The sequence below is a fragment of the Trichosurus vulpecula genome, chromosome 9 (genome assembly GCF_011100635.1).
Source record: "Trichosurus vulpecula isolate mTriVul1 chromosome 9, mTriVul1.pri, whole genome shotgun sequence".
Taxonomy (NCBI): Eukaryota; Metazoa; Chordata; class Mammalia; order Diprotodontia; family Phalangeridae; genus Trichosurus; species Trichosurus vulpecula.
Genome location: NC_050581.1, coordinates 192457572 through 192468600, shown reverse-complemented (window position 1 = coordinate 192468600; position 11029 = coordinate 192457572). Strand labels below are relative to the sequence as shown.

The 11029-nt window shown below is 43.8% G+C and overlaps 1 protein-coding gene across 1 annotated transcript in view; it reads left to right on the top strand.

Annotated features, from left to right (window-relative positions):
* Positions 1-2621: 2621 nt before the first annotated feature.
* Positions 2622-11029, top strand: part of LOC118832326 (solute carrier family 22 member 14-like) — a 43740-nt gene continuing 35332 nt past the window's right edge. The window contains 3 exon segments of the mRNA XM_036739684.1: positions 2622-2660; positions 3168-3725; positions 4403-4506. Of these exon segments, the coding sequence (XP_036595579.1) occupies positions 2622-2660; positions 3168-3725; positions 4403-4506 (701 nt within the window).

The following is an 11029-nucleotide window of genomic DNA, read 5'->3' as shown; positions in this document are numbered from 1 at the left end:
ATATCAAAAATGTTCACTTGAGAAGACATGAAAAGATGTTTTCTGTCATTCCTGAAGAGAAGAAAGATAAAGAGACTCTCTTTTCTGAGGAATCTGCTTTCAATTTTATCTCATGAAAAGGATTTAAAAGAAGACATTGGAGATACACTATAAAAGGAAGACATTCCCTGCCCTTGGGGAGCTTAGATTCTAATAGGGAGAGATAATACATATATGGGAGTAGTGGACAGGAAAGAATGTATTTCGTTTGGGAAGTCACAAGGATGGTGAGTGAAACCACAGGGGAGTTGATTGAGACTCCCTTAATACTATGAGAGACAATGAATGGAGTAATGTTGGGCTTTTCAACAGGAGAAGAGCAGTTACTGATATTTTAAGTATTTGAAGTGACTTTCACAGTAACATTGGTCATAGCCAAAAGACTGTAAATAGTTGTGTTTATTATTACTTTCTTGTATTAATAAATTACATATTGAATAATTTTAGTATTTAAGTAAGAATATTTAGTAATAGGAAGCATACTAGTGTTTGAGTGCAGTAGCTGAAGAAAGTAATCCAGAGAAAATAAACTTACTCAGAAGTGTTAGCCTTTTGGTTCAATTAAAATCATTTGCTCCCAGAGCACAGCCGCATTTCAAAGATGAAATATGTGAAATCTCATTACCGATCGGGATTAGCAGGTGAACATTCGCAATTGATTTTGATGATAGGAATTCTGCACTAACTTTCAATCCCATTCTTCTCATTAGTCAACCTAATTACCCTCTCAAAAATATACACAATTATTGTTATTGTATTTTGACTTTCATTAGTAACAAATTTGTTTTCTTTCTTGTTACACAAGTACCTACTTACTATCCTTCATTTCACTTCTTGGCCTACAAAGCCTACAATGTTTACTATCTGGCCCTTTACAGAAAAAGCTTGCAGACCTCTGAACCAAGAGCATTACTAATGTCCCTTCTGGCTCTGGTAACATTTGTAGTTTCTTTAACTAAGCCTTGCTTGGCAATCTGGAGTCCTATCACCTTCCTGGTCCCTGTCTAAGGGCCATCTGTGAGCTTGCTCCCCTATATCCTTAGACAGAATGAAGTCAGTTGAAATCAGTTGCAAATGGCTCTTCCCCAAAGGCCTTCCTGATCATTGGATGGGGAGTCCCTCTCCCCAGTATGGATTTACTGTTTGTTGGCTAAGGGCCAGTGGTTGGTCCTTTCAGTTGGTGAGGCCTAGTCATAGCTGACTGCGGTCAGTAGCCCATGCCCTTCCCTCACTTCCTGCCCTTCCATCTCATTATGAAGATACTCCAAGCCCAGAGAATCTTCTTTGTTGAAGGAATCTGATGGAGTTGGATTCTGGGGACAGCCCTGTCTCAGTTTCTCAGCTTGATGAAAAGTGTGAAGTCAAGTGGAGCCTGGCTTGAAGGTAGCCAATGTTGATAGACACTCAGCAGTTCTGGTGAGATTCTGGGCAAGGTTGACAGCAAGACCCTTGACTTCCTTCTCACCAGATAGTAATAGCTCCTGTCTCAGGCACCAGAAACACTCTCTTAGTAGGAGGAGCCAGTATTAAGGTATGGCATCTCTTCAGCCCAATGTCCCCACTAGCATGTCACCTAAAATGGATGTTTATTAATTGCTGAATGAATGAATGAATGAATGGTGTCCATGAGAAGAGGAAGCCAAGGTATCTTGAAGCTGACTGAGTTCGTACCATAGGATAGGCCCTATGTAAGCCAGGTTAGTGGTCAAAGAAACCATGTGTTTGGTGAAATCCTCAAAAGGAGGAGAGAGGAGATTGCTCCTTGAGCCTCATAGGTATAAACTTAGTGGCTTCCCTTGGACCAGCTCATACAGGCTCTTTGGGGAGGGCTTGCCTCATGCTCACTGGGAAAATATCCTTGCATCCCCAATGCCTAGCACAGCACCTGGCAAAGAGGAATTAATAAATACTCTTTGGGTAATTGATTCCTTCTCAGAAATAATTTTTTTTAATTTGTTATAACTTTTTTTTAATATCACCAATCAGTCCCTCCTCCCTCTCCTAGCCATCTTTGTTTAAAAAGAAAAGAAAAAGTGAAAACAAAACAAAAACTTCTCAATTTAACAAAACAATCAGACACATTTATGATCCAAGTGGCCCTCCTTAGAGTATGCAGTATTCCACACCCATAGTCACCTACCTGGAGCCATTTTTTGTCACTAATAAAAAACCTCTTTGCTTTCTTCCTGGAAAAACAGGTACAATGTAGTAAGGAGAGCCCTGGATGAAGGGGACCTGTGTTCTAGATCCAGCTGTGACAATTACAAGCTGTCTAATCCTGGAGGTCAATCACTCACCTCTGGAGCTTACTTCCCTTACTAAAATGGTATCCCTTGCCCTACCCCACCCTCACAGGTTTGTGATAAAAGTGGACTGGAAGGGCCTGGCTATATCACTTATTGGGTTGTGTTGTTGTGTTTGTCCTTCGTTCTCAAAGACAACCATGGCATCAGGGAGATGATGACATGACTTGCAGTTGACTTTGATTTAAGTGAGGGAGGGCTGTGCAAGGTCACCAGCCTCACTTTCTCCTCCACAGCCATCTGGGTCCAGGGGCCTGATATTCATCAGGATGACTGGAGATGGCCCAGGATGCATTGGGAGACACACTGGGGAACCCAGTAAGGTAGCTAATACAAGCAGTATCATTCCCATTGTATGGATGAGAGCCAGAGGTGTGGTGACTAGCCACAAACTAGCAGGTTCTAAGCTGGAAGATGTCTTCATTCTGCCACGGGATACGGGAGAACAAAAGGAAGTATGAGTTCCTTGACTTAGGAAACGTTCTCTGCCAATGAAGGTTGACATTTTCCTCTGCAGCATTAGAGAGTTGCTTGGGACTTGCCCAGGGTCACACAGCCAGGAGAAGTCAGAGACAGGGCTTGAACCCAAGTCTTCTTGGTGCCACCGCTGGCTACCTCTCCACTCTATTATGCTACTTCTTGTATGTGAGGAGCTTGTTGTTTGGGAAGCGGGAGGGGGTCAGTAAAAGAACTGTATTGGTCTGAAGTGCTAACCAAATCCACCCAGGAGATCCATCCCTCCGACTGGCTTTCACCTGACCCACAGAACGTCAGAGTTTGAAGGAACCTCAGAGGTCAGCTAGCCCAGTCCCCCTCAATTTACAGGTGAGTACACCAAGGCCCAGAGGAGCGAAGCGACCTGGCCCACACGTGTTTGGCAGTGGTTCCCGTCTTCCAAGTCCTCCACCTCCACCCATGCAGACCAAGTTAGAAGAGGGCTCCAGAACAAAGAAAGTCAGCTGGGTCACTTTGGGGGCCTCTGGTCATCAGCTTTCCCAGGATGAGGACTCTAGTCATGAGGTCACCTATACAAATATTCTCCAGGCAGCAGGGGAGTTTGGGACATTTCAGAGGAGACTGGTGACCCTCACCTTTATCCCCAATATCCTGTCTGCTTTTTTTATGTTTGAGGGAGAGTTCATGTTTAAGACGCAGCCTCATCACTGTGACACCACTTGGCTTTTGGCCATCCGACCTGATTTGACCACGACTGAACTATTAAACCTACCCAGGAAGGCTGATGGGTCCTTTGAGGAGTGCCGGATATACTCGCCCGTCCAGTGGGACTTTGACTTTATTGTCAAGTATGGCCTGAACGACACTGAAGATTGCCAGGATGGCTGGATTTACCTCCAGCGGAGTGAGTGGTCCCTGGTCGCTGAGGTTTGTATCTCCCCATTTCTATGTAGCCCACCCCCCACACCCAGGGATTATCTTGAGGCCAGCCTCAGAGATGCTCAAGTGCAGCCAAGGCCCTCATTTATGGAGGAGCCAAACTCAAGTTTGCCCAGGGAGTTGATGGAAGAGCTGGAATTTAAACTTGGGGCTCTTGCCCTTCCCTTCCATGATGTCCAAGGTAATGCCTTGACTGGGTGTTTGGCCAGGTAGGGAGCAAGGAGAGAACTAGACCTGGTTGAGGGATCCCATGCCACGGGTCCAGGTGGGGTGATTTCCACAAATCCAATCAGGCAGGTTGCTAGAGTTCCATGGCCCAAAGTCTGAGCATTTCCATGGGCAAGCCCCTGGGCACACTGCTTAGGATCACAGGGCCAGAGATTTAGAGCTTAGAAGGGGCTTCAAAGAACAGATAGCCCAACCCCCTCATTTTACAGAGATGGAAACTGAGTCCCAGAGAAGTTAAATGACTTGTCCAACAAGGTCATGCAGATAGTAACGACAGAGCCAGGCTTTGAACCCGGGTCTTCTGACAGTGGCCCTGCTCATTCACCCTCTGCCTGACATTCGCAAGTCAGAGTGAAGCCTCATTTATTATTAGCTGCCTGGACAGCAGAACGTTATATGGAAAAACCCACCTTCAAGTGTTTTCTCATCCCTTCCAGTTTAACCTGATCTGTAACAAGGCCTCTGAACCCTTAAGAGCATGCTCTGTTTTGGTGACTGACCTTTTGTTTGGATCCTTGATCATCGGGACCCTGTGTGACAGGTAAGCCAGGTGGGCTATGACAGCATCTTGGGGCTGGTTGGAAAGGGTTCAAAGGTGACCCTGGATCTTGGTCTTCACAAGGGCTTCATTTCTGCCTCCTCAGGATAGCATCTGATTGGCAGAAAAGGGGCCACTGGGAAATTCTGTGACAATCCTAAGGCTGAGTAAAAAGACCTCTGACCAGCCCCTCCCTAGAAAACTACAGGTAGTTGCTGGATCCCTGGAATTCTCTTCCAAACCTGGGTCTCTGAGGGAGGTTCTTAGAGGCATGGGTCAGAGGATTCACTCCTAAGACTTGGCAAATGTTTTGATGGAAGAAGGTAAAATGTAGGCTTCCCAGAGCCATAACTAGTTATTTGGGAACCCAGGAAAAACGGCAGGGGAGAGAATTCACGAGAGGAAAAACGGCTCATTTGACTGTAACTATCAGTAAAAGGTGGAGAGTAACTTGGAGTATCTGGGGCTGAGGGGAGGGGGGAAGCCTCAAGGAAGAAGCATACCCCAGCTTGAGGCTATTGTCTTCTAAATTCTCTACCTTGAGGCAAAGCCTCGGTGGTCTACACTCTGAGGTTCCCTTACTTCACCCCCACCTACCCCAATCCCTCTCTACACCCTTATCTAGTTGCAATGAATTGGGGAAGAGAGTGCCTGGCACACAGAAGGTGTTCAATAAATGTTTGTTGACTGACTGACTATTGGCCATGTGGTCTCAGGTCACCATTTTTCTTAAAGCCTGCCTCCCTTTCTCGGGAAATCATATTAGCTCCCTACAGTGACAGAGAGCAGTCTGTAATTCAATTATAATTCAGATCAACTCACTAAACATTTATTAACCTCCTACTATATACTAGGCACTGTGCTAAGTACTGGAGATACAAAAAGAGGCAAAAGACAGTCACTGCCCTCAAGAAGCTTACAATCTAATGAGGGAGACAACATGCAAACAAATATATACAAAGTGAACTATATACAGAATAAATGGGAAATAATTAACAGAAGGAAGGCACTAGGATTAAGAGGGAATTGGGAAAGCTTCCTGTAGGAGGTAGGATTTTAGTTAGGACTTAAAGGAAGCTAGGGAGGTCAGTCATCAGAGTGAAGAAGGGAGAATGTTCCATGGCATAGGGGACAGTCAGGAAAAATGCATGAAATTCAAATTTTGTCAAGGCATGAAAGTTATAAAATCACAGATTTAGAGCTAGCAGGAACTCTGGGATCATCTCATTTGACCCTCACATTTTACAGAGGGTAAACTGAGGCACAGAGAATTTAAGGGAGTAGTATCATAGATGGGATTTAAACCCATTTCTTCCTGCCGCTAAGTCCACTCCCATGTCCCCTGGGCCCCACCACCTCTCAAAGGCTGTGGCAAGGGAATGCAATCTCTAAAGGGTTCGGTTCAATCCAACTCAACAAACATTAAGCACCTGCTATGTGCTTGTTCTGTGCTAGAGTCAGGGTTACAAAGTTAAAAAAAAAAAAACCTAAAAGACAGTGCTTGCCCTCAAGAAGTTTACCTGGGGTAATGGAAAAACTATAGACACAGATAAGTCGATACAAAGTATCTACACAGTACTCACAAGGTAAATATGAAGTAAATCAGGGGAGTCGGAAGAGAGAGCACTGACCACTGGGGGAGCCGGGGAATGCTTCTGAGTTGAGCCTTGGAGGGAACTAAGGATTCAAAGAGGTAGAGGTGAGGAGGAAGGGCTTTCCAGCTAAGGGGCACAGCCAGTTCAAAAGTATGAAGGTGGGAAATGGAATGACATGTTTGGCTGGAACAGAGAGTAAGGAGGCGCAATTGTGTGAAATCAACCCAGAAAGTAGGCTGGAGACAAGAGTGTGAAGGGCTTTAAGAGTTTGGATTTTATCCTTGAGGCAATAGGAAATCACTGAAGCTTCTCCTGAATGCTCTATCAAGTTGAAAAGGTTTTTAATATGGGCCAATAACAGCCTAAGTGTCTCATTTATGAACCAGTTCAGCCAAGCTTGGAAATGCTGATCGCCAGGTTGACCCCAAGGTGCTGAATTCTTTGGCCCTAGAAATTCCTTAAGACCACCTACCAAGCTGTAGAATGGGTATGCTGTGTACCAATGGATGAAATGCCCAATATCCAATATTCCAATGGTTTTGGGATCTCATCAATATGAATGTTCCCCCAGGGATGCAGACAAGAAACCTACCTGCCCATCCTGTGTGATTCTAGTACATGTCTTTGCATAAGTTTGCCCTAGAGGGACCACCCAATGTAGTGAGGGCCTTTCTCTCTCTGTCTTGACATCACGATGATACCACAGGAGCGTATGGGTTGTCCCTTGGTTCTCCCTTGCCTTTACACATGTGACCAGCCCATCTTCTTTTCCAATCATAACCTTCTTTGGTGACACCTTTCATTCTTCATTTCCATCATACTTTCTTCTGTAATTTGTTTTGGCCTGTTCACACCCACCGTGTGTCCCTCCATTACCGTCTGGACAATACACATTTTCAGTTCTTTGCAGTGTAGAGTATTCCATGACTTGGAATCATCCAGTGGCACCAATAGAACAGTCATCCTAAAAAGATAGACTTTTTTATATATCATTTTTATTTAATATTTTAGTTTTCAACATTGATTTCCACATGATTTTGAGTTACAAATTTTCTCCCCATTTCTACCCTCCCCCCCATTCCAAGATGGCATATATTCCAATCGCCTCGTTACCCAATCAGCCCTCCCTTCTTTCACCCCACTCCCCCTCCCATCCCCTTTCCCCTTACTTTCTTGTAGGGCAGGATAGATTTCTATGCCCCACTCCCTATATATCTTGTTTCCCAGCTGCATGCAAAAAACAACTTTTTTAAGCATCTGTTTTTAAACTTTGAATTCCAAATTCTCTCCCCTCTTCCCTTCCCATCCACCCTCCCTAGGAAGGCAAACAATTCAACATAGATCACACGTGTATCATTATGTAAAACACTTCCACAATGCTTATGTTGTGAAAGGCTAATTATATTTCCTTCCATCTTATCTTGTCCCCCTTTATTCAATTTTCTCCATTGACCCCGTCCCTTTTCAAATGTGTTTGCTTTCGATTACCTCCTCCCCCATCTGCCCTCCCTTCTATCATCCCCCTTTTTTATCCCCTTCCCCTTACTTTCCTGTGGAGTAAGATACCCAATTGAATGTGTATGTTATTTCCTCAAGTCAAATCCGATGAGAGCAAGATTCACTCATTCCCCCTCACCTGCCCCCTTTTCCCTTCCAACAGAACTGCTTTTTCTTGCCACTTTTATGTGAGATAATTTACCCCATTCTAGCTCTCCCTTTCCCCCTCTCTCAATATATTCCTCTCTCACCCCTTAAATTTATTTCATTTTTTTAGATATCATCCCTTCATATTCAACTCATCCTGTGCCCTCTGTCTATATTCCCTTCAACTCCCCTAATACTGAGAAAGGTCTCATGAATTACACACATCATCTTTCCATGTAGGAATGTAAACATAATAGTTCAACTTTAGTAAGTCCCTTATGAATTCTCTTTCTTGTTTACCTTTTCATGCTTCTCTTGATTCTTGTATTTGAAAATCAAATTTTCTATTCAGCTCTGGTCTTTTCTTTGAGAAAGCTTGAAAGTCCTCTATTTTATTGAAAATCCATATTTTGCCTTGGAGCACTGTACTCAGTTTTGCTGGGTAGGTGATTCTTGGTTTTAATCCTACCTCCTTGACCTCTGGAATATCATATTCCAAGCCCTTCAATCCCTTAATTATCTCTCCTGGATCTATCCTCCAGGTCAGTGATTTTTCCAATGAGATATTTCACATTGTCTTCCATTTTTTCATTCCTTTGGTTCTGTTTTATAATTTCTTGATTTCTCATAAAGTCACTAGCTTCTACTTGCTCCAATCTAATTTTTAAGGTGCTATTTTCTTCAGTGGTCTTTTGGACCTCCTTTTCCATTTAACTAATTCTGCCTTTCAAGACATTCTTCTCCTCATTGGCTTTTTGGAGCTCTTTCACCATTTGGATTAGTCTATTTTTTAAGGTGTTATTTTCTTCAGTATTTTTGGGGTCTCCTTTGACAAGTCGTTGACTTGTTTTTCTTGCATCACTCTAATTTCTTTTCACAATTTTTCCTCTACTTCTCTAACTTGCTTTTCCAACTCCTTTTTGAGCTCTTCCATGGCCTGAGATGAATTCAAATTTTTCTTAGAGGCTTTTGATGTGGGCTCTTTGACTTTGTTGACTTCTTCTGGCTGTATGTTTTGATCTTCTTTGTCACCAAAAAAGGAATCTAGAGTTAGAGTTTGAGTCTGAGTTCATTTTTGCTGCCTGTTCATGTTCCCAGCCAATTACTTGACCCTTGAGCTTTTTGTCAGGATATGACTGCTTGTAGAGTAGAGAGTACTTTGTCCCAAGCTTTAGGGTCCAAGCACTGCTGTTTTCAGAGCTACTTCTACTCCACCATCACCCCAAGCTCTGTCACAGCAGTGCTCTTCTTCTCCCAAGAACTGCCAACCAGGACCACAGTACAGATCCAAACAGGGCACAGCAAGAGAACCTGCGTTTGTGCCCACAAAGCGCTCCTTGCACTCCCTGTCTGATCTGCCGCTAGATTCCTCCCACCGTGTGAGCCAGGGACTTGGGAAGCAGCTGACACTGGAACTCTGGAAGCAGCCTCAGGAGCTTCCTGCTGCTGCCACTGCCACTGCTGCACCATCTCTGCTACCCCCAGGGCTGGTGGCCAGACTGCTCTGAACTTAATACTGCAGTTTCCCACTAACCTGCTCTTTGGTGTTTGTAGGTTGAGAAGTCTGGTAACTGCCACAGTTCACTGATTCATGGCCCCAAGGCCTGTTCCAGCTGGCTGACTCCGGGTCCAGTCTGTCCCAGCACAGCCCATGCTGGGCTGCTCTTGGTTCCCAGCACCATGTGATAGACCCTTCCCCGCAACCATCCAGGCTCAAATAGGCTGGAGACCTGTTTCCCTCTGCTTTTTCATTGGTTCCGCAGCTCTAGAATTTGTTCAGAGCCATTTTTTTTACAGGCGTTTGGAGGGATTTGGGGGAGAGCTTAAGCAAGTCCTTGCTTTCCAGCCGCCATCTTGGCTCTGCCCCCCAAAAAGATAGACTTTACCAGGAAAACATTGTACCCAGTGACAGCCAGTGTTTGATGACTGATTTTGATAGACTTAGCCCTTCTCAGCCATGCAAGGAACTAAAACATTTCCAAAGGACTCTGATGGAAAATGTCATCTATATTCAGAGAAAGAACTATGGAGTCTGTATGCAGAGCAAAGCAGACTATTTTCTTTTTGTTGTTGTTGTTTTGTTTAGTTTTTTTTCTTTCACATGGTTTCTCCCATTCGTTATAATTCTTCTATACAACATGACTAATGTGAAAATATGTTTAATAGGAATGTATATGTAGAGCCTATATCAGATTGCAGGCTATCTTGGAGGGGGAGGGGGAGAAAATTTAAAACTTATGGAAGTGAATGTTGAAAACTAAAAATAAATAAACTAATAAAAAAAGATAGTCTTTAGTTTCTGGTAGAAATTTGGAGCCATTAAAAGAATTGTAATCCAGCCCACTTTCCCTCTCCTATTCAGCTCTGGGTCTAATTTGTTGTTTGTTGGCAGTATCTATCCAAGATATCTACATGCTAATGGACAAACTCTGCTGATGGGTAGCTAGGTGGCACAGTGAATAGAGTGCCAGTCCTGAAGTCAAGAAGATTCCTCTCTCTGAGTGCAAATCTGACCCCAGACACTGGAGCTGCATGCCCCAGGGCAAGTCCCTTAACGTTGTTTTCTTCAGTTTAGTCATCTATAAAATGAGTTGGAGAAGAAAATGGCAAACCATTCTAGTACCTTTGCCAAGAAAACCCCAAATGAGGTCATGAAGAGTTGAACATGATTGAAAAATGACTCAATAACCACAGGACAAACTTTATGTTTTTCATACACCTTCAGAGCATAGTCTGAACAAAGGCATTCTACATCCACTTGGGCTTTCTTATGTGGATGATCAGGCAAAACTGTGATTACGGATCTCTTCCAGGAGGCTCTGTCATGTTGTAACTTGATGCAGTTAGCATAATGGCATCACAAGCAAGAGTATCTGGAGGACCTCCTCACCTATAGGGAATCCCTTTTTAACTTGGACTCTGTGCTAGGTCTCCCCAACTCCAGTGGTGAAGATCTTTGTCAAGTACATGTCTCCCTGTCTTAAGCCTTTTTGGATGTTCATAATCAGAAACTTTTAGAACCAAATGATCTCTGTTATATTTCTTATATTAAGAGAAAACTGTGTCCAAGAGGTACTGTACCCAATCCCTTCCCACTAAAGGGTTCATCTTCTCTGGACCCACTCACACAGTCTATACTGGGTTCAATCCTAAGGAGCCTGGCCTCTAATAAAAGTGAAGTGAGTCTCCCTTTCCTTATATTCTTTGGCCCATTAAACCCCCCACTCTGGCACTCCAAGGACAATATATTGAAAACTTAGATTGATGCTCTTATCTAGAGTCCCTCC